Source organism: Ctenocephalides felis, unplaced genomic scaffold (genome assembly GCF_003426905.1).
Source record: "Ctenocephalides felis isolate EL2017-DRISC unplaced genomic scaffold, ASM342690v1 CF-g0.4_SCAFFOLD_01604, whole genome shotgun sequence".
Taxonomy (NCBI): Eukaryota; Metazoa; Arthropoda; class Insecta; order Siphonaptera; family Pulicidae; genus Ctenocephalides; species Ctenocephalides felis.
The window spans coordinates 23,287,817-23,313,663 of record NW_020537758.1 but is presented as its reverse complement, the minus strand read 5'-3'; the positions used below and the strand labels follow the sequence as shown (position 1 = coordinate 23,313,663).

Sequence of the window (25,847 nt, the reverse complement as noted above, 5' to 3'; positions counted from 1 at the left end):
ATGATGCTACTATAGTTTTAGCCAATATTTGTCATTAAAAACGCTTTTTTATGTGAATGATTCTTTATATTTTGCGGAAATGTGTTAAATACGCAGAAATATAGAAATATTATAGAGATCAAATAATATCAAATTACTCAACGCACAGAACTACTGCAAAACTCCATCCACTCCTTCTGTTTCTGATACTATATTTTTATAATTTTTCAATTGTTGTGAATTACATTCGAGCAAAATCATTAGTGCAAACAAACGATGCAATTTCCCGCTTTGTTTCATCACCGATTAATTCGTGCGCTGGAATTATATTTTTGCTCGTAAATGCATTATATTTGTACGTCGTGGTAACTTTGCCGACCGAGCAAAGCTAACACTTTTTAGCTTAAAGTATTTGTCCAAATTAAATGAAAACGATTGTGATGAATTTTCGAATTGTAGACAAAATGAAACACGGAATTATTTGCGAAGAGAGGCATATTAAAATAATGGTAATAAAAGGCTTAATACAAAATATAGAAAAAAAATATAAGACTATATAAATATTAAATTCCATCCATTTTTTTATTATCAATCTTAACTTGTCCGTACTATTATACTGACTTATATTATATTAACATCATATTCTCCGTTATACAACCCAACATGTAATCATGTTTCAAATCATTACCATGTACATTCCTGTGGTTATTTTTTCTCAGATTAAATTTCGTCCTATATAATTATGCAGAATTTTAATGAAATTTACTTGTGTGCGGCGCCCAGTTAATTTAACAACGTATGCAGTCATAACAATTAAAAAAATGGATACTGCACACGAAACGTAATTATTTTTCTCTGTTTTGCGAAACCTTCTTGCTTATAAAAACAGAATACATGATCATTGCGCATATTTCAGCAAGCTTTTAAAGGGCTTAAATTTGTGAAAGTAAATTTTGTAATTTTATATATTAATACATAACTTTGAGTAAGTTTATAAATTTTTCTGTGTTTATTCAAGATTCATTCATTTTCTATAATTAATTTTTACGCTATTTTAAAATTTCATATTACTTTGTGTCCGTAAATTGAGCTAAGTAGTATAATAATATACACAATATTATAATGATAAAGTTATAATTATTATTTATTTTATATCGAAAATATAAAAAATTGCAATTGCATAAAATTAAGCCTATTTATAATTTGTAGTGAAATTTGCGGTGTTTAATTCTTGAATTTTCACGATTTTTATATATTTAGTTTACGTTTTTGAATGCAAATAAGTGCTTAATTAGAAATTTACCTGAAGTTTTGATCTTACAAATGCTACTTTAATATCGTCTATGGAATATTTCACTTCGAAAGCTCATGAACAAGCTTTGTAGTCTAATCTGGAGTAGTTTTAAAGTTTCACAGAGAAAACAAGAAGAGTTAGAGTTAGTTGGGAGCTCTGTCAAGAAGACATGAACATTTTCAGAGCGCCTTAGTTATCGATATATCGCTTTATAATTAATCCAAAAAAACTAAAACACTGGAATTATATTCTTTGTTTTATTATTTGAAAATTGCAGTTGGATTTTTGACTCTTTATTGTTTAAGTAAAAAAAAACACACAAATCGATTCTAATAGCTCCACCAAAGTTTTATAAAAATGCATAAATTAATCCAGGTGATTTAACTTAATTTGATCTCTGCTTTCCATATATATGGTAACCTCTGCTAATGATATCTATATCCCAAAGCTTTCGTCGTCTTTATATTAAATATTATATATCACAAAGGAGACGTTGCTACATTTCCACTATCTTGTAATATTCTTGAGTCGTTTTCCCAAAGCACGTTATCACATTATCTTTTATGAATTATAAAACTGGTTATACATTAAACTGTCTTCTCATATTGAATTAATGAAATGCATGGTTCAAGTTTTATGGTAATTAAATCATAATATATTAAACTCGTTTTAATATTTTTGCCGAGCTAGAATTTTCGAAAAGAAATTAATTTACTTAGAAAAGAATATTTCTTAGAAAATGAATTGTTGGAAAAGTTGTTTTATTTTTTGGAAATAATAATGGATTGTTAATTACAAGCCAATTAAGGGGCACAACTAGTGTAAAAAAAGGTGATTTTTGGGAACTTATAAAACTAATTTATCAATCATTTCAAAATTTTGGTAATATATTCATACATGTTTAGAGAATACATAGCAAAATTCTTAAAGAAAAAAATTAAATATTTTTTAAGTTATCGTCGATCTCGAACGGCGCGACAAAAAAATGGCTCTTCACTGCCGCAGTGATTTTGGTTTTCTACGTGGATGAAATTTAAAAAAGAAAAATTCTTGTTAAACTAGATATTTTTGTCTGTAAAATGAACTACGATGAAGAAAAAAATCAAAAATTAACAAAATGACGGCGTTTTAAAAAAAAGTCGAATTTTACGCAAAATTTTGGTCGTTTTTGGACTGCCAAAATTCGTTTTTTAATCCGATCAAAATATTGATAGTTTATTTTACGGAGCATCTATGCACAGAACATGTAAAAAAAATTGATAATGACCATTTGTTTTTTAGTAATCGCTGCAGCAAATTCGGAAAATGCTGTTTCGAGAAAAACGCGATTAAAGATAAAATGATCGTTATACTATATACTATATATATACTCTTTAAATGACTGTAACTCAAAAACTATTTAAGATATCGATTTGAAATTTTGGTATGTTATTTTTAAAGGAATGACCTATCGAAATATGGAAAAATTGATGTATCTTTTACAAATATGTAAAAATGTATCTTCATACCAATCGGCGTAATTTAGTTGTGTAAGATATGCCTATTAAATGAATAAATATTATATGAAAAATAAAGTTTGGCACGGTTAAATTCACAGAATACTTTTATGTTATTGAACCAACAGCGGTAAAAATAACATTCATTTTATTTAATTATTCCAATTTACTTTAAATGTTTGATTGAATCATCAAATTTTTAAAATTAATATCAAGTAAATTGAACTGTTGGCTATTTACTTTAGTACAATTTTCTGAGGTAGTTCGATAAAAATGAGCTTAAAGATTTTCACGCATTTTTGGCGAAAACGTCATTGGTCATTAAGTAATCAGTTAAGTGAACAAAAACAAATAATCATTTTTTTAAAAAAGCAAATTTTTTTTTTTAAATGAAAGGAACAAAAAATCAATGAATGCAAATGAGTGATTCTCACCTAGTGTTCGGAAGACAATAGCTCGACTCTTGATTTTCTTGTTGAGCCAGACCGCGGTCACCGTCAGCGAGTACTGGGTGTCCGGGTGCAAATCCACGAGCGTAATGGCGTCCGAACTGCTGTTGATCGACGCCACCACTCTGTAACTAACAAATACAATTCAAAAAACTGAACACGACATTTCTGTAATAATAAAACATAATTATTACAGATACTATATACACAAATTACAATCCTAATGAATCATCAATTCATTTTGAAATGACTGCAATGGCTCATGAAGTAAAGACAAGCTCATGGTGAAAAACTATTATTTTTTTGTTTTTGTTTTGTGTTATATTTTACTCTTTTTTGTACAATTTCAAAAGAGTATAACATGTCAGTAAGTCAATCAAATCTGAATTTTATATTCACATACACTGTATTATTTGATGTACTTTACAATTTTTTTTTTTCATCCACCTTCTAAATTGCGATGTAAAAGATTTCGAAATGGCTCATTTTTGTTTCTATTTGCTTTTATTGTATTTATTAAAGTATTTACAGTATGATGCAATTATAGTTGTATAATTAATTGTTCAAAATTTATTTTACTAAAATCCTCGTGAAAACTTTAGTTTGCAGAAAGCACATATCAGTTGTAATTATTTGTCCAAATATCTATCAAAAAAATGATATATAAAAAAGATATTTTAGATCGGTTTATGATAATTTGGTCTAAATAGACTTATTATTTTAATTTTTAGAATTTCATCTTTATTGATAAAAACTTATTAAAATTAATTTGTTGCAAATTTATATATAAAATCATCAACGTGAAGTTATTATTTTTCAATTTTGATAGTGTTATAAATCATAAAGGCAAAGAACCCATTGATGCTTTTGACATTACTTAAAAGTATTCTTGAAAACACTGTAAAATAATATTTTACGTACTTATATTAATTTATATAGAAGGACATTTATATAGAAGGAGTTTATATAGAAGACATTACGTTACATACGTTGTTTTTAGGATCGATATTGTACCTACGTAATGTTCCAACTAACTAAACTATAAATTAACGTTAAAAAATATAAATTAAATATAAAGTAGCAGATGAAGAGGCCGTAGTTTAAAATAGAGAAGAATAAAAGCAATAAAAAAGTTGCTGTCAAATATTAGGGCCATTTCGTAGGCGGATTCTTAAAACAAATATACAATCGTGGCAGGTTATATGATATAAGTATCCAAATTAAAACACTTGTGTGTGAAATCTTTGTCATATAAATTCTTGTCATTTAAGTTCAAGGTCTACGTGTCGAGTTTTCATATCATTATTCGTATCTTGACTTTATCTTCAATACATAATTCTGCAAAATTATGTATCATGCCACAAAAGCCATTATGATATAATTGGAATTTCATGCATGAGCCTTTGTTATGGATAAATTATGCAGCAACGACGCAGATTTACTCTGCGGCATATTATGGAAAATAGTTACATCCGCATTTACCTCTCGTCTAGTTTGTAGCTCGTTATTTTTGAACCGGAGTTTCATTTTACTCCTCTTTGGACTTACTTAGAAGTTATAAGTAGGCTATGAACACATTTTATTTAATAAATAGAATAAAAACGAATGGTTGTAAATACTGTCCTTAGTTTTTACCACGGCAATTTACAAAGTGAACTCAAGCAAATGCTTGTATTATTTGAATTGGTCAGTAAACAATAAAGCTCAAGTATCTGAATATATCTTCCAGATTCATTTCAAACTTACATTTTGAGAAAATTTTTGAAAAATTGTAAATCTAAAATATTCAAAATAATGCTTTGGCACCATAAACACGCGCTCAGATAAATATATTTTACAATTATTATTACTTCATTTTATCTTTATTCTGGGCAAAATTTTCACTAATTTTACACCAATACAAATAATATAAATATTTAATAACACCTGTAGATACGTGTAAATATAAATGAATATTAAGTTAAATATAGATATAGAAACGAATATAAAAATAACGAACATCAATACACAAATCATCATAAACTTTATTATTTTTTCTCAATTTCTGATCTGATTTCTCAACTTTGATCCAGCAAATGTCATATGTCTAAATTTAGAGCCCAAACGTTTTTGACGTTATTTATGCGCTTCGGACGGACGGATGAATGCACAAATCATTCAAAGCAAAAGGTTTTTTTGAAGGGTTACAAAATTCCACGAAAAGGTATTTTTTCATATGGGGCATACTGGTAGCGAACGGTCTAAAGAATTTATATGTGAGGTCGAGTGCTAAAATAAAAATAGAATGAGGACAATAATAATAAATAAGTGGTAGGTTAATTGTTTTTTGTTATTGTTTAGGTTTAAGTACTATTAACATCTTTCTGAAGCTCAGCCTTCTAGCGGCTAAAAATCGCCGCCTATTAAATTCCCACAAGTACAAGCTATTTTTCAGAAGATTACGATTACAAAGATAATTCTCATCATTGTTGTAATAAACAAGCTGAAAATGGTTTGAGTTTGACGTTTTTATATTAAATTGGCTTCACTTCAAATATCATATATGATAAAGTGCAAAGTTTTATTATTTGTAGACAAAATTTAAACCGAATATATACAATTATCACAAAATAGATAAGTTCTTGTATTTTTGTAAGACTGTAGTGAAATCTATTTAAATTATAGAAAAATATATCATTTTCATGCAATAGAAAGCACAGTTTACCATAAAACTTTGGCGCTCATATGAGACGGATAAATATTAGACCAAAAGTGCAGAGCCTTGCATATTGCATAATAATAGTAATGGGTAGTACTGCCCTAGGGTCCGTGAGCTGAGTTAAACTCCAACTTGATTCAGGGAAAAATAGTGTGAGAGATTTCCCATTGCCATTTCACTACGCAGTGCCAGAAATTGGATTATTTGCAAATGAAAACATATTTTTTAATCTATATCTTTAAGTAAAAATTGACATCGCTACTGCACCACATTAGGTCTTCCAGAGCGCGGGCTCAAACTCACGTATAATTGTAATCGTAATATTGGATATGTATGTTTTTGTGATCAACCGTAGGTATATTTGAATTTACTATATGTTCACGCATTTGAGCAAAAACAAGGTTAAACAGCGGTCGCAACTTTAGAATTTTATAAGCTATTGTGACTATTTGACATAACTACGCCGGCTTTACAGAAGGCAATTTTTATTATCACAATTTCTGTGGTACTGATAAATTTGCTGTAATGTTCAATATCAATTTCGAAAGGACTGAAAGGTCCCGTTACCCACCTGGCGCCCGTTGGTTTGTACATAACTTCATACTTCCTGGGCGAATTGCTCAGAGATGCCCACGACACACGGACAGATGTCGGGTTCAGAAATGTCACTGTGATATTCTGCGGCCCGTCGAAATTTGTGGGCATCGAATCTGGAAAAAAGTTTTTATATATTAGCATATGTATTGTGCAAATCGAGGTGAAAGTTTGAATGCCATTCTGACTAAATCATATTATCAATTTTCTCGAATATAGAGTCAGATCTGAGAATATTCTTCGCATATTTTGATGAGACATTACTTATACATAATTTTAGGTGGAATAGTCTTTAAGCAAGTATATTTGCTAAACTCATTATGTGATGCGAAAATACAAAAATAGTAAAATGATAATATATATTACAGACTTGCTATGTAACAAAATTAACCTGCTAGATGCATTTAAGTAGCCTTATATGCAATATATTATTATCGAAACTTATTAGCGACATTAACCTGCTTATTTAGATGTTCAATAACCATGAAATGTCACTCTTGATTATACATTGTTCAGTGATAATAATTAACCAGATTTATGGCAAACTGCACAGTACATATATTAGATGTTAAAATTAGATCATAAACTATCACACATTATACTGATCATCTAAAATTAAATCTGAATCAGATATGAGAATTAGTAAAAATAATTGTATTATGATTGTATTATGATTCTGATTTATTATTATTGATAACTCTTTTTTATATCTTTCGCAAAAATATATTCGAAACTAAAAAAAAATTAAACATAAAAAGTTTGAAATTTCAATAATACTTTGTTTTCAGTATATTGGCGTATATAACAAAAAGCTAAGAACACATGTTAGGATATAATACAGACCGACAACGAGCTGCAACAAAAGTAACATATGATTGCTTTTTCCCTGAATATCCGCAGAAACCGTTTTCAATCTCATTTAAACCAGAACTTACTGAATCAACTCGCGATTTATAGTTCAAATCCAATAATTGAATATCTAATCATTTTAATAAGTAAGCAATGAGACGGTATTGAATTATATATAATACACATTTTCCTACACATGTACAGGAACTAGTTTACTAAACTTTGCTTACTTGATTATTCCAACGGAATGGTATGGTGGTTGTGGTTATAATTGTGAGATAGAATCTAGGTATAATTGAAGTCTTGTATATTATTGTACATAAGCAAAATCGGAGTGTGAGTACAAGAGCGAATAATAAACGACCATTTGCATATTAATATCAAGTTTGCGCCAACCGCCTTACAAACTTATTTGAAATAATACACAACTCGCACACACAAATGTAATATTCATTTCTATATATTGAAATATATATAATTTTCCGTAGATTTGTAAAATACCCTAAATATATCTCATATGAAAAATAGATCTAATTGATTATTGAATCTATTTTTTGTAAAACGGATTTTACAGAAACGTCATGAAAGCTATAACTAATTTTACCTATGAATGTATTTTTAACGATTGCTAGTCTGCCGAGTTTTATTACTAAATTTATGTTGAAAAATGCGAATTTTATTATTTTAAATATGTAAAAAGCTCGAGTTCAAAATGCAATATCACTTTTATTGCAAAGCACGAGATCGAGTTTATAGAAGACGGTCAGTTGGTTTTATAGATTTTCCAAACGGTTATGGTCCTAGAGAAAGGCGGTCCAGGAAAAATCAGTAAAATAAAATGTCGTGAAGCAATATAAGGTCAACTAGCATTTAACTTTTCCCGTAAAAAGAAAATCGCATAATGTCGGAAGAAAACAGTTATTGGAAACATTTCAACGATAAAATTCGGGTCATTTTACAGATACATAAATTCTATAGTTTTTTTACTTCTCATATTTGTTTTTTATAATTATTACCTTTACAGTATTCTCTTTAATCTTTAATATGATGTTTTATTTGATTGTGATCATATATAAAATAGTAACTTATTTGGTCAAATGGTTTATGGTCAAATTTGTATTTTTTTTTCATATCATTACTGGAAATGCAAGTCTTCTGGAAGTTGGTTCGGATGATATTCAAGTCTAATTTTGTATTTAGATGCATGAATTCTGATTCTTTTATTACCTCATTGGAGTCCTGGTGGATTAGCCTATTTGGGACATAGTTGGGCACCTCTAGTATTTTTAAAAAAAATATTTTGTGATCTTTGCAAAATGTTTATATTGGTTTGACTAGCTAATCTCTATTTTATCCAATTTAAATAAAACGCAATTATCGTCTCCAAAATAGTGCTACGAATTGACTTAAATATTTATTCTAAATCTTAGTATATGTATAATAAGTTGAAGTAACATTGCTTCTTTCATAAAATTTCAAGATACACAAAGCGTACCTACTAATATTTATGCTAGAAATTTTTATATGTAGGATCTTAGGTTGAGTTTTAAATTCAAACATTAGTATTAATTAAGAAAGTAAATTATGACTAAAGATTGAGCAATAAAATCAATTGATTCGCAGTTCTAATTCTCAATAACATTTAACTTAAAATATTTGAAGCAATGTGTAATTTCATTTGAGTGAGATTGATTCTGTTCTCATTCGTCGTATTTTTAAATTATTACTAATATTCTAAATGTCAATTACACAACCTGATATTTATTTTTGGACTTAATTTAAGTCAGTAAATGGCTTAACAAATAGAAAAGAGCAAGGCGACGCAGCCGCGCGTATCTTTTCCAGAAATGATATAAAACCGCTTGGGAAATCAATCCCTTAATAGGATCGCCATGCATTCGCACGACCTATACTCGTAAAGTTTTTAATTTGAAAAAATACATATCGTCCTCTTTCTATTATTCCATCGGTTTCCGAGCAAATTCTTTCACACTCAATAAAACTTGGTTTTCCGTTTGTATTTTGGTTTTATGGAATCAAATGAAGTTTGTTCATATGGATACTATGAAAAAAACAACCAAGATCGTTACTCTAAGCAAGAATAGTAGTAGGTATATATTTGAGGAAATAGGAATCTTTCACCTCAGATGTATAACCAGGTAATATATACTATTTTTTGCATTATGAATATCAATTCCGTAATATCCCAAAAGATATTTTGAGGTAACTTTACGACTTTTCATACGTGCGTTTGAACAATTATGTTTCCTCGTCAACCTTTATGCTATGTCATAACAACATTGCGTGTGCATATAATTTCAGTATAGATGAATACGTACGTGTAATAATAAACCAATATATTTAAAATACTATGAAAATATGTCTATAAAAATAAAATCCAGAAAGTAATTCGCGATAACGTATGAGGTATAAACCTTCTCTATATATTCAGAATGTTGGCTGTAAGTGCGCCATAAGAAAATAAATATCATCGCATATAAAAGGGTATGAAGTAATAAACTTATACGACGAACCATAATCACGAAATCGTGATAGAGAATTTTGTTTCTTATCTTTTTTCCGAGCAGAGTTAAAGATAACAAGAAAATTAAATACATTACATTCATATATTAACTAGAACACCTAAGAGGTTATATATTTCTTTGTAGAATGTGTTTTGAATTTTAATTAACCCTAATGGTTATCTTTATATTTTAATTGAGTATTCGTATACATTGCATTATTGAAAATATCTGGTCAAGGATCATCTTAAGATTAAAAATGCAGTAAAACATTTAGAATAAAATAATGGAAATTAAGAATAGTTAGTGTTTTTCCATGTGTAAAGCGTAGGAACAACAAAATTCCGATTAAAAATAACCAGCGAATAATATTGAATGTTGTTTCAACGAATATCGTGTACAGTTAATATTTTATTGTTTATTCAACTATATCAAGTTTCAGTTTTAATAAATGTTTATATTGATAATTTAATTCAAATGCTATGGAAAATACTGCATATATAATATACTGTATATATATATATATATATATATATATATATATATATATATATGTATATATATCATTTACATAGGTACCTTCATACCTACTTACATTCACAAAGGAACATTCATTTCACAGTCGGGTAAAAGAAAATGAGTACAATTCGCACTTTGCTAATTTAATAATTTATTGAGTTAACGAAGTTTGATCAGATGCTAAAATCCTTTTATACTTCACATAGAAAATAAAAAATCTTTTTACTTGCACATTCAGAAAAATGTTATTGTACCTTGAAGTTTATGCTTTGTAAATTTAGGGTATTAACTTGAATAAGCTTTGCACTTTTAAATATACCCCTTTAGCTTTTGTAAAATGTGCATTATATAACAGCAGATGGATGGTTTTAATCTGTAATTCAGAAGTACTTTGGTGTCAATACTGCAGAAATAATACCTTCATAAATGAGAATTTGATTTAATAGTTCAATTTATCACGATATTGCATCATTGTTTATGATTTAAAATTCATGTTCACTTTAAATATACATCAAAAGCAGTTCAAATTCATTTTTTATAAGAGTGAAGGGTTTATGTTTGCTAAACTCAAACAAAGGCACGGTCACCATGTGTTGATCTGTACACAACGATAAATAAAATATAAACCTAATTGTTTGCACGTGCAAAACCACGGACGATATCACAATTTGGTCGCAATAAACGCACAGATTAATATTTGGCACTGAATTTTATTAACTAGTATAAGTTATAAATTTCATAAAATATTTGAATAGCGACATCCAAGCCAAAGCTAGATCCATTTACATTGAATATTTTTCCTATTGCACTTAATTATAAACTGCAAAGTTTTCTTGTACCTACTTAGTTTCTTTTGTATTTAAAAACATAAAAATTATTTAATCTCAAACATAAGCCGTAACAAATAAATTGAGCTATGAATTAAATAAGTAGAAATTCCAAAAATCTGTCTCTTGTACTAATATTTCATACATTAATCGCTATTTTATTTTGTCAAACTATTATTGGGGGGTTTAACTGTTACTGTACTACGTGATTTATTCCTCTATATAGCCAAATATACTTTTTACTTTTAATTTAATAAGAAATTCATTTTAATTTTCATTAATCTGAGTGCAGCCATAAATGCATCCATCAATAGTTAAATAATTTCATTAAAGTTTAAAAGCCCATTTTGAGCATGTGCTATTATAAAGTATCATCAGCGCTTTTAATGACGCAATCAAATGCTATCATATTAGAATGAAGCTATTAAATGATTTTATATTCAATAGCTAAAGAAATAAAAAAAGTTTGAATGAACGATATTAAATCTTTAATAGAAATGCAGATTGAAAATGAATTCACAAGGCTATTGTCAAAGTCGTCAAAGGTGTTAAATGTATCTATATTTAATCTCTATATTTAATACTAATACTAATACTAATTTAATATATATATATATATATATATATATATATATATATATATATTTAATACTAACTTATCAATAAAGCAATAATTTGAATTAATAATAATCAATTGCAATTATTGCAGCTAATAAAAGTTGACGTGCAATCAAATATATGAATATAACATAACATTGCGTGCATTTAATATTCAAAATTAATTACTATTAATAGATTAATCACAACATAAACCGATATCGCAATTCAAATAAGTTTGAAAAGAATGAAAATAAAAATTTGATATGGTCAATTATAATACTCTAGCATGATAGAATTATGTTGTCAATAAATTGTACATGCTCGATTATATTTTTGAAGTCAAATGGAAGATTTGCATAAATGAAACCAAATTAGCTCATATCACGTGTCCTCCAATTTATTTAAATAACGTCCAGATTTCGAAGCAGATCATAGTGAAATATCTTGGTCTCCATTTAGATAGCAGACTTACTTGGAAAAGCCACATAAAAACAAAAAAGCAGCAAATAATGATCAAAATGAAAGAATTTGATTGGCTACTACGTAAAAAGCCTAAGCTATCTGTCGAAAATAAGTTACTGCTATATAAATCAATTATTAAACCAATCTGAATCTACGGAATTGAGCTCTGGAGATGTGCTTACAAATCTAATATAGCTATAATGCAGAGTACTCAGTCAAAAATTTTACGTACAATTCTTAATTCTCCGTGGTACGTGACAAATGAAACCATTCACAGCGACCTCAACATGAAAACGGTGCAATTAACGTTCAAAGAATTCAAGGAAAAATACAAGCTCAAACTGGACTCACATTCGAACCCATCTATAGTTAACATTACTCAACCTTTTGGAATGAGAATATTGAAACGACAATGGCCTTTAGACTTAGTCTTCGATTAGGGCTAATATAATATCATATTAATTGTAAAACTGAGAAGTTCTCATTGGAGTTCTTCTTAGGCATCGCTCCTAAATATTGTCATTTTAGCTCATAGAAATCTTTATGTATTTCTGATTGCTAAATAAAACTGAGTTAAAAAAAAAAAAAAAATTGAACTCTCAACAACGTTCAGTAAACGCCAAATAATCTATTATCAAAACGATTTGTTTTTTTTATTGTTCGGATCATTACATATGCATGCGCACAAATTTCGATCATTATTTTGAAAATTCGAAAGGGTCAGGTGAATACTTACTAGCGAATCCAACGTGTAGTAGTAACACCAGCGCCGCCCATAGCAACATATTATCGGAAGCGGGCGTCTGGCGAAAGTGCGGCGAGGGTTCCGGGCGCCCCGGGGGCCATGGGTGCCACCAAGCAGCGCTCCCCGGTCCTCAGCGGGCCCGCCACTTCACCGTGCCCCAGAAATGTTTCCACTGAAAAATTAAAATACTATGCATTATCATATTGAATTATAGATATGGAGAGCAATCCTACGGTAAAATAACGTTGTTAAGGCAACGCTATGTTATAATTGTTTTTTGGTTTTTTGGTGAAAATGCTATCTATTTGCTATGCGATCAGGACACATAAATCCATATGCTATAAATTCATTTATGATAATATTCTTTTTGACATTTGTTTGTTTTGTAGTTTATTTTATATCTACAATACGACTGATTGCAAAGCAAATAAATTGCATTTTTACAGTTTTTAGTGTCAAGAAACAAGAATAATACAGCTTTGTCATAACAAAGCTATTTTATCGTCTATTTTACCGCAAAATTGGTTTCATGCTCTATAGTAAAAATCCTTTATCTGTAAATATCATTAGTGCATAATTGCACATTATAATTGCACATTATTAACTTCCCGTAGGGTAAGTTATTGTAATGGGCCGAAAATCGGAATCGAAAATTTTTACATTTCTCGACGTTTTGAAGGTTTCTGAATATTTTGGCATACCTCAGAAAAAATGGATGTGTGTGTGTGTGTGTATGTATGTACGAATACAAATTTCCAGTCACGTTTTCGGGCGCACGGATCAACCGATTTAAATGGTTCAAAAAACATTCGATTCCTATTGATAGGGAAAAGAGCTGATTAGTTTTTGGCAAAGGTAGATTCAGCCGTTTCGGAGATACGGAGCAAAAAATGGCAGGTTTTGAGAGAACTAAGCGTCCGATTTAAATGATTCAAAGAACTTTCTGCTTGTCTTAACAAAATAATTGATTTTGGAAAAAAAAATTGTTTCAACTTTTTTTTTTTTAATTTTTTGTATATCGAAAATAATTCAGATTTTATTTTTAATTCTGACTAAAGTTCTAATATACTTTACTTTGATTTTAGTTTATATAATTCTTATAAATATTAGACAATTTTACAATATTTATAATAATCTATTTGAAAACATTCAGTATTCCTCGAACATTTCGTTACGGTACGGGAAGTTCCAGCAATTTGCCTTAAGGCGCGATGTCATAATTGCCTCAAGACAGAATTCCACTTATAGCTAGTTGTGTTTTTCAACGAGCAGACACATAATTATCATCCTAACCCGTGACAAGTATTCATCATAATCCGAGTTGGTTTTATTAGGATCGCTTTGTATATTACTAAAACAGATACAAATTATATAAAAAAATTATAATTGCAGTAAAGTTTTGCAAAAGATTAGTTGCCATCTATGGGAAAACGAAAGTCCGGAAATTAAGTTAATCGGATGCATAATTAATTTGGGCTTTTTCTGCTCTGGCTGGCTTAAATACTTCGAAGTACTTAAATACTTCGTATAATCGCTTAAAAGTATAGAATGCAGCTAAAACATGTAGTTTAATTCTTTGAGCGTTTGTAGCTTTTATTACACGATTTAAATGTTTTATATATTTTTGCAGTATTTAGATTACTTACAGATATGATATATCTTTAATATTGCGAAGAAAAAGAATTTTATGTTTGACAGAGATGGGATTACAAATCTGATATAATTACATATGAAAACATTCGTTATAGGCTGAAAGCCATGATGGTGGGGTATATTATAATCTGTGGCATCATAAAACTGGCAGTATAAAAGATTAAAATATTTTAATAATATAAACAAGAATAAATACGCGAGAGTTATAATAAAAATCATTTTGTATTTATTTCTTCAATATTTGCTTTCTAAATTTGACTAAAATTAGCCATCCAATATAATTAATATTGAATTTTAAAATATATTATTTTGCGTTGCATTAAAAGCATATTTTTTTGTGAAAAATAGATAAAAAATATTTGACATGATAATAATAATATCATAAAAATTATTAAAAAAACAGATTATACACAATTTCAGTATACAGAAACAGAAAATGCCAGTACCATTTCTTGTTGCATATGCCAGACTCAAATAATATTATTATAGTATTATAACTCAAATATTGTTAAAAGTATAGTTTCATAACACACTAATAATATTTTTTTTCTACTTAATCATTTGCTAATTGCTTTATTCACTTTTTGTTTTATGTACATTTTTTGTTTGCTTCGAGATTGAAACAATCTGCTTCATATCATAAATATACACATACTCCTAATTATTTTTATAAGGCATTGAAATAACGTTTTGTTTAAACTCTGTGCTATAAATATTTTTCAAACATTTTATACATAATTGATCTGATTATGAAATAAATAATTCGCATTCTCATGGTTTGGCCAAATTTATCTGATGATGATGATTTATGCCTCATATGTCAATGTACTTTTCTGAATCGTTCAATACAAACAACTGAACTTTTAAATTTATTACTAGGAATTTTCTTCAATCGTAAATCCTGACATAAATCATTTCACTAGTAAAACAATATTATACTCGTATGTCACGGATTCGATACATTTGTCTAAACATGAAATATAATCTATGATATGACAAGCGTCATATATAAGGAAGTTAAATCAAATATCTATTATATTATTATTATATCTATTAATCATAATTTTGTGCAGGTGTATATAGTGAGAAAATTGTTTTGCTAGTATATCCTATATGTCAATTTTGTTCTCACGTCTTGTTGAACCAACATGGAGTTGTTTTTGCAACTTGCCTTAAGGTAAAATGAAATTTACACCTACTTTACTTACGACTGTTTTTGAACGCTGTAAGTTGTGACCCGGAATTTATTGATGGATGAATCATATCATAGTATTCATTTTAAATCTCGAACGAAATGTATACAGTTGCAATATTTGTTCAGGCACAAATCTTTTTTTCAACCACTAAGTAAAAGCTTTCTAGATAAAGCGTCACCGCGGCCTACTTGTAAATAAGCTCCTTAAATTTCTAGAAATATGCGAGAAAATAATGGTTATTTTCTGTTATATCTTAAATATCAACCGAAATAACTTCAATAAACTGATGACACGTTCAAAACAAATTGGTATAAAATTAGGTGTTTTTGGTATTTTGCCTTAATGTTAATTGCATAAACTTTCCGATAGATGTAAATAATCGAATTATGATACAGACAATATTTTAAACTGTTTATTTCTAAAACTGAACAAAACTTATATTTGTAATTATATTAATTATTGTGCACAACTACACAATTTTGTATTAAAAGGGAACACTATAAGCTGCCACTGCTTGTTTTTCTGCTTTTCATGGATAATTCCGATGACTAGATATGCGACATAGAATAAACCATATAATATAAATATTGGTATGGAATGTATAAGGTTTATTTGCTCAATACAACATAACGTTATCGTCGCGATATATCGCTGTGTTAACTTCTCAAGACGGAACAGATGATGCCCAAGAGAATGGCAGAAACATGAGGCTACATTCTCATATTATTTATGAGAATGAAACATGATAGAGAACATATTTTGATCCATAAAGTTATAGTATTTCTTTTATTTTACATTTTGCTTTTCATCAAAAGCATAATACTTGTGATCAATACAATACTCATGTAAGAGAAATAATACCTACCTGTTAACATTTTGTACAAATAGCTAAGGAATATTTTTTTTACTAGATCAATTTACCTAAATGATAATTTTTTTTCGGTAAACGACCTCTTAAAACGAATTTGGCTTGCAAATTATGTTATGTCGGATAAATATCTAATCGTGTTTTATATAGTTTGACATATTTTTTATATGCGATAATAACTCTGCAAAATATTTATACTATCTGTACTGCATATCGACATATTCTACTGATCTATACTATATATATCAGTGATTCAAATTCTTATTTATGAATAATAAACTAAAGTAAAAAAGTATAAGTAGATTATACCACACAGTAAAACATTACAAATATTGCTATAAACTCCTTTCATCCAGAATTAGTTTGTTAATGTGATAAAAAGTTAAGTTTAATCTCATATAATAAATCAAAATTATATTCTGAAAAAATTCTATTTCATCAACTCTTAAATAAAGACAAAAATGAAAGCGTCGAAATTTAAAACATGGTTAAAACAATAGAATAAAATTTCATATAACACATGTGTCACCTGTATTTTATCTATTGAATATATCTAAATTAATATTTATATTCATCATTTAATTCATTCATCAATAACAAAATCTGCCACATTGTTTACGTTTCACATTATTGTGTGAAATATTTTGTGTGATACATATTGCGGTTTGAATTTATATGAGATGGATGTGTCATTCAGCAAAATATTTCAATTATTGTAAAATAATAGCCTTTCGTAAATCGTAATTGAAAAATATGTTGTTGTGCTTTTCTACATTGTGTTTATGAATTCTACTGATATTCAATATTACACATACATTTTTTATAAAAGCATATTCTGGTCTTCAAAAATATAGTTGTGTTGTGTATCACCTTGTACTCAAACATCATTCGTAATTAAAAATAATACAACTCATTTTTAACAGCAATCAGAATTTAAAAGTCCTATAAGCGGTTGTTTTTTTAATTTGACTTAATACTATGTGGATTATACAGGTGGTAACCCTAAAAGTTGTCCCATCTCTGTGTGATAAATTTTATTATTAAAACTTCTTTAATGCGATAAATATTTTATTGATGCAGCAATGCCGGATGAGGGCTATTTTCACTTGGAAACATATTGCAATCTTTATTTTTAAGTAAAAACCGATGTCACTACTGCTTGATATCAGTCCAGTCTTCTAAATAATTTAAATGAATAATATAAACAAAAATAAATTTTATTTTTTTCACACCAAAGTACTTTATGATTCCAAGGGAGTTTGCACTTGATTGAACGAAATTATTTAAATACCGAAACAAAGTTTTCGACTAAGTTGGCTTCTCTTATTCCGTATTTCTAAAGATCTCTTTATATATATATTTGATATCGGTAACTTTCCGATGATTATTAAAACATTTAAATTAAGCATCCAACATATAATCTTGTTTGTATTTGAATGATTATTGCTTTTGATGTAGGGACCTAAATTTAATCTTAACCACCACCGAATGCACAAACACAAAGCTAGATTTTAATTCGATTCGGAGGGACGATACTTACATTAAGATTACATTCCGACCCGACCTCTGTCCCTCATTTATTTTTGATATTTTAATCTTATTGATTTTTATTGTACAACTGGTAGAATTTTCAGGAAACATAACAAATTTCGTAGTTCTCTTAAATATGTATTATGTAGTTTCATCTTTGAATACCTATTTGCTATGCACTAGAACCTAACAACTGTTGCTATTAGATTTGATTTATTTATCAAAAATATTGTCATGTTCATTGTTTCTTTTAATAAATATATCTATGACTAAACAATTTATGATATAATAAAAAGTTTCATGAAAATTACATTTTTATTAAAATTTGACACGGTATGGCTTTACTAGTCTCATAAAACAAAGTAATAAGCAAAACTACAAAACTGCTATAATCTGTACAAGTTTTCATATTACTTTATAAGTGTGTTTTGACTAGGCTTGATTTATTTCATAATTTTAACATTTACGAGCGAGCGAGTACACATCAATATATCTATAAGTAAACGTGCGCTAAATTCATCATAACGTTCCTATATTCTCAATTGCAATTTCAGTTTTTTATGAGTAATATATTATTCTTAAAGTGCAATAAAACAGAAATGTATTTCTCTCTATCTTTGAAAGGTTACACATGCTCAATGTCGGTCTTGAGCACACGCGATTATTATTATTATTATTATTATTGTGTTCGTGATCGTGTACATTAACACTGAAGCATTTTCTGAAAGTGGTTGAATGGGAAATGTGTAACAGAGGAAAAATATTTGCCACAGTAGGCATATATACTTTTATATCAACTCCAACATACACTTTTATATACCTTTCACATACTTATATATTTAGCTAAAAGCTTTATCTTATTATGTATAACTTTAAATCGTATTTGTTATAATTTATTACATTAGCCCAGTGTCGTGATCAAACAAATTACTAGTTAGATACATTAATGGGTAATATAAATGGGTAAAGCTTTGATACATTTTCATGGGCTGTTTGTAAATATGAGAATTTATCAACAACTGTATCATGGAATACACAGTATGTACAATTTAAGCTCATTATAATAACATAATATTTTATATGAGAAGCTTTTCAAAATATATTTTTTTAAATACGTTTTCTTTAAAAATTAATAAAGCAATAAAACGAAAATGTTCTTTTTCAATTTGTTTATTTGAAAAAAAACCTTTAAAATCTTTTGAACCAAATTAATTTTTCAATTAAGCGTTTGAATAAGCCGTGTCTTGATGGATAAAATACAACGTACAATTTGAAATTAATTATGAAATATAAAAATGCGGAAATATAAAACAATAGAGCCAGAAGCACATATGTACTATGATATTATATGTGAATCAGCCATTCAAAGTTCTTTGTTCATATTCAAGGTTATTTGTATCGGTGCTCTCATATCATGATTAGTGATAATGTTATTCATAATTAATCAATTTTAGTTTTTCAAATGCTGTGTAAATCAAAGAAGCTTTGCATTGGTAGAAAACAATATGACCTAAATTCTTATTTACAATGACTGACACATTGTGTGTATTGATCGTATGTCATTAGAAATTTATCAGTCGTTAACCGCACGGTACACATGTGGTTGAAAATATATAATTACTGTCTCGCGCAAAACATTAGTCGACCATTACCAAATATTATAATAAAAAAAATTAAAATTTTACGAATTTTTAAATTCAAGCAAATAAATTTTGTGAGAAAATTTAAAATTAGCAAATTCATACTATTTTCACTTTGCTTTAAACATTATTAGCAACGTACGCTGCTTATTTACAATTATTTTATTGTTTCTGTTTGTTGGAATGAACTTTATTTGTTTTACTGCAAACTTATTCTATTAGTTTCACGATTCCAATCAAAATGAGTTAGTTGAGAAAAGTTTATATAATTTTCAATGTAGTTTTGATGTCACTTTCTCCATTTGCTAAACAAATACAGCTGTATTTCTCTCCAAAAAAAAGTGTTTTCTAATATTTAGAACACCACGAATATATATATATATATAATATATATATATATATAAAATTTGTTTTCACCATCACACAAGAGTAATAGAATACATTTGCATATGTGGAAAAATATGTGCTAAAGTTTATTATTATAAAATTTGAATTTATTCATCAAGCTTATTATTAGTGATTTATGATCCTATTCTCACTTTTCTATATGAACTAATTAAAAACATTCTCTTGATCGTAAACTAGTTTTTTAACAAAGTACTCTCAAATACGTTTCACATCTTATTTATTATGTGTAGACGGTCCATACATTAAAATGTAATTTACTGTCTGGAATATAAAAATATTTGGATCAAAGAAACGGTCAAATTTAAAATTAAGATATTTATTTCTTATGCTAAGTCATAAAGATGAAAAATATGATTATTCATTCTGGCAGTGTTACAATTACGAGCGGAATAACCGAAATAACTAAACGTACTCTTGCTATTATTTTGTCCATCAGCAAAGATTCATTAATAATGATTGTTTTGAACACTTCCTTGAAATTTCATAAGAATAACGTTATAAAAATGAATAGAAGTAGAAAATTATAAAATATATAATACATAATTATAAAATTAATTATAAAATACTACATGAATATGATAGTATATGACAGTATTAATTTTATTTTTAAAGTTTCTACTGACCTGCATTTCTATTGTTTGTTATAAGAAGTTCATCGTAGTATCTTCATTGAAACAAATCGATCGAACAAAACTGGATTAGCCGCATGTTCTGCACAACGCCTGTAAAGAAAACCTAAATTATAATAAATGCAAACATTTAGATGTTTTTGTGTACGATAAGTCTACTAGAGCAAATATAAATATACATTAGTACGTCTAGGTGACGTTGCTTGTATATGGGTTTATATATAAATATATATTACTTGTTGCCAAAAATTGCTAGACTTACAATAAATAGATAATGTAGCGAAAGTATTTGGATTTTTGACATAAATATTTGGCCTAACAATTTTGAGATCTTAGTTTATTGCCAAGAAATCTATGAGACGTCTAGTATTCATCAAAACCATATGTAGAAGCTTTTTGGTTTTGTTCTGTAAGTTGCAAAAATACTCCTGTATTAAACCTGAATACTTATATAAAACTATTATATTATATCTTTATATATGTTCTATTTTTCACACTATTTTTGTCAATAATAGAAAAAAGATTCCATAAATTATTATTTATGAGCGATTACTATAATATTAATAATCAAATATACTTTATGTAATATGGCTAAAAATAAATGATTTTTTCGTTATGAAATATCGTGTCGTCAGTCGCCATCATTTGTATATATGACATATGGGACACATAGTTATTTTTATTCCGAATGCAGCGGACGTATTGATTTGTCTTACGATGAAGATATTGTGATTAATAGTTCCACTACATGTTTTCCCTAGTACGTCATACATTGTCCACAATAATTAGTTTGTTTCTTTACAGAAACAGATGAATACAAAAACAAATATTTATAACAAGCACATCTTTAACGATAATTTAATTGTTATTCATAAACTTTTATTTAAAATATTTTGTTTAACTAATGCCATTATAAGAACATTATTATATTATTAATTTTAACGATAAATTTTCAAGTGTATAAAGAAAAACATAACTTAGGAATGCAGTAAATTTCTATACAAATGATTGCTTTAAATTTACCGATGCAAAGAAGAATTTATAACATAAATTATAATTTAGATATCATTGAATTAAACAACATAGAACATTAAACAATATAGAATAATGTTATTAATTTCGACGTAAAACTTTTTCTCTATACGAACCATGTTATTGACTTTAGATATATTTACGGTGGAGACGCCTTGCACTATTTTGTGCAACAATTTAAAAAAATAAATATAATTAAAGTACCATATTTCAAAGTTATTTTTAAGGAATTTATGCTTAAATATAGATGTGTCCATACAACTAATATAGAATATATTCAAGCTTAAGCCAAGTATAGAAATACACAACAAAAGTCCTAGTCCACTGTGATTCAAAATCTATTTTTACATCTTTAAAAGCATCATTTTAATACATTCAGATATTATCAGGAATATATTTTTTAAAATGAAATGCTACTGCAAAATGGAATTTCAAAAGCCGAGCATTACGAAAATTTTGTTGATTATATTAAAAGAAACTACTTTTTATATAAAAAGTATATAAATCTTCTATTCTCTTGTCAACAAATAAATTTATAGTATAAATTCTCACTTAAGTAAACAAATATTTTCTATTCCTGATAATAGGAGCTGAAGATTAAGCTAAATGCTTGGTGTCTTTCTGTGAATATTTACTCTTGTATGTTCGACAACAAACTTTATCTTATTGAGGGCACCGGGACAGTAATATGAAAAAGGCACGACCGTCCGACACCGTTTACAGTAATGAAACACGGGGCGCACTTGTAAAATATTTAACAAGTAAGGAACACGTATGGATTATTCAGAGGTAATTGCGGAGAACGGCGCTGCATGATGATTATGTTATTTGCGGAGTCTCCACGATGGCATTGAGCAAAATACAAAGAAATCGATATCGATATCGAATTGATCACGGATTGCGATATTGCTCTTCTTAATTAACAACACGTATTAGTTATATAAAATGTAATTGAAAATTTGGGCGCGTTGAAGCTTTTTTATATAAACTAGCTTTGTTGGAAAGTCGCTTATTTCATGCATAACGTTCCAGGAATTTCGTTTATATCATATTTTATAGTATATTTCAAAATTCACTTATCACGTTTCGAACACATACACACCCTGATATATACGTATTATATATACATTGAAAACGTATCGACTAGTATTTACAGAAGCCGTGTTTTTTTTATTAAGGAACGAATTTATTCTTCTTCAATAAGAATTTAGAAACAAGAAAAGCATTGTTAAGATATTCAGTAAGAGCGCAGATATATCTCATTCTGGAGTTCCAGTCTTATATTATTCGGTGTATTTCTATATCCTATAGGTAAGAAAACGATTTCCTAAAGGATTTTTATTACATTTATTAATGCCAGAAAAACAGTTTATTAAGATAGACGATATAAAATTGAATTTTTACCATTTTTTACATTTATCATATTCGTCGACAATACTTTATCTTAGTGAATACGTGTTTCGATTTGCATCTTTGTTTTCAAATATTTTCAAAAGAACATTTGTTTATATAAAGATAATATAATATACATATTTTTAATTATTTTTCACTTTTATTGTATCATGAAGTACAATGAAATTCTTTAACATAGTAAATTAAATGTAAACATGCACGCTCCCGTGCTCACTTGAATACTTTTTCGAATATGTTTACGTGAATATTTAGAATATAAAGATCATGTTCTGAATTTTCCAAAAAATTGCCATAATACTGTTAGATGAACTTTTTTTTCTTGGAGATTATAATATCTAGTCTCTTTATAACTGGTATATCAAATTGGTTTCATTACTGGATCTTCACATCGCAAAAATAAGTCACGTTATATTTTCAGCATTAGGCAAATTACACATGAATGAAACAGATTTTTCTATAGCATTACAATATATCGTGATATATATAATTTATGTATGTTTTGATGTATATACGTATATACATTATCGGGTTCACGGGATACAAAACCTTAAATAATTAAGTGACCCATTGGCTCCTTCTAGTACGAAAACTCGTGAAAGTATCGATTTTGTTATATCCTCGGATTATTTTCAATGAAATTGCTATTCAATGTAGTTTATTTTCTGAGGAATTAAGTGCAAAATTTGAGATTATTAATATGCATTTGCTTTCAATTGATATCAATTTCCACTTTTTTTCCCTCTATAAGCTCTCTAAACTAATCAGGTCATCCTCAATAGGTTTCCAAAATAAAGCCAATATAACAATAATTAACGCATTTTTGTATGTATAGAGTGTAATACAAATAGTACAAAATTAAATATTTGACGACAATATTTAAAAGCTTACACTCTATTACTTATGATATTTCGTGTAAATATATAGTTTGGTGAAGATTTATTTTGAAAGAAGCCTATGGAAAATATCGTCAATTTCACAATAATAAAATAGTATAACTACATTATGATAATTGTCAAAGTAGGACGAATAATATTTGAAAACACACTACTATTTTTCTACATTTTCAGGTCGTTAAGTCCACTTCATTGACATAAAAACTGCATGCTCGTCATAACCTTGTACCAGAAGTAATACGATCGATATCACTTCAATACTGATACGCTTAATAGAATGGAATGTATAGTTAAAAAATAAAAAATCACCAAATGACAAAAGATTATTTTAAGTTAAAACTCATTTTTCAGATAGCTCTTAAGCAGCAACCAGAACTAATTGCAAAAATTATGTAGCTGTTGTAACAACACTACTTAACTGCATGGATTTTTATAAGTGAACGTAACCAATTGTGGTTTATTCATTATCTAATCATGATCAATTTTAACTGACTATATAAATTTTAACATAATTTCAACTAATCAAATATATTTTGATCCATGTATTTTCCAAGTAAAAATCAGTATAACTACCGGTCTATGTCCGGTGTCTGTGATTGCTCTGGCCATGAACACCTCCGAGTTTAATGTAAACGCAAGTTGATTCAATATTATATTAAACATTAATAATTAATATAAAAATATAGAAATATTTTCCTAAATCAAAAGCACGGCTTTTGTTATTGTGACGAATAGCAAAAGTATTAACAGGCATTCAATCAACTAAGTCTGTGTATTCAAATCCTTTTCCATCACTTTAACACAAGGAATACGAATGTGTATATAAAGCAAACACGTTTCTGAATTATCAATAATTTATAACACTCAAATTGGATTTAGGAATACGCGTGAAAAATAGGTTAGCTGTTGTATAGAATCTTTACCGAGTTGAGAGTAAACGGATCAGTAAACCGAATTCGGAAAAAACACGTAAAAACACTATTACTTTAACAGTGTATTAATTTTTTTCATATGATATCTTATCATCATTTCATTGCAATTATTGCTCCTCATTTTAGACTTACCTAAGCATAAGTAGACTCTACTATGTTTTACATCAATAGTTTGATTTTGCTTGAAAGCTCAAAACTCGTGGCCAAATTATCTCAAAAATAGCCTACATGATAACATAAATTACTAAAATTATCTTTTTTGTCAATTTAAATAGATTCAAATAAGGTGCAATATATAAAGAATATCTAGATAGTAAGTAACGGATATTGATGTCTTCATCAATACAGTGTATATAGAACATTTGCATTACCTAGTTTCCATTATCTTTGACGTCCGGAACAATATTTTACACTTGGTTTATTTACTATCGCGATTATTGAAAATTCTAAACGATATTTTCCCATATACGGTGGCCCAGCATAGTAATCATGATCATAATCGATCTATACATTATCTCTTTCTGAATTATTAATGAATTATAATACAGAAATGCTATTGTCAACCATGGCACAGTTCATATTCAGTTTGTAATCGTTTATGATGAAAATGAAATTCTGA

General features: G+C 28.0%; 1 protein-coding gene across 1 annotated transcript in view; it reads right to left on the bottom strand.

The window, feature by feature from the left end:
• LOC113373527 (fibronectin type III domain-containing protein 5-like) overlaps positions 1 to 25,847 on the bottom strand; it is a 52,937-nt gene that overhangs the window by 12,979 nt on the left and 14,111 nt on the right. Inside the window, exons 3-4 of the mRNA XM_026613818.1 lie at positions 6,488 to 6,626; positions 3,204 to 3,349 (exon numbers count right to left, since the gene is read on the bottom strand). Of these exons, the coding sequence (XP_026469603.1) occupies positions 3,204 to 3,349; positions 6,488 to 6,626 (285 nt within the window). The remainder of the gene's footprint in view (positions 1 to 3,203; positions 3,350 to 6,487; positions 6,627 to 25,847) is intronic.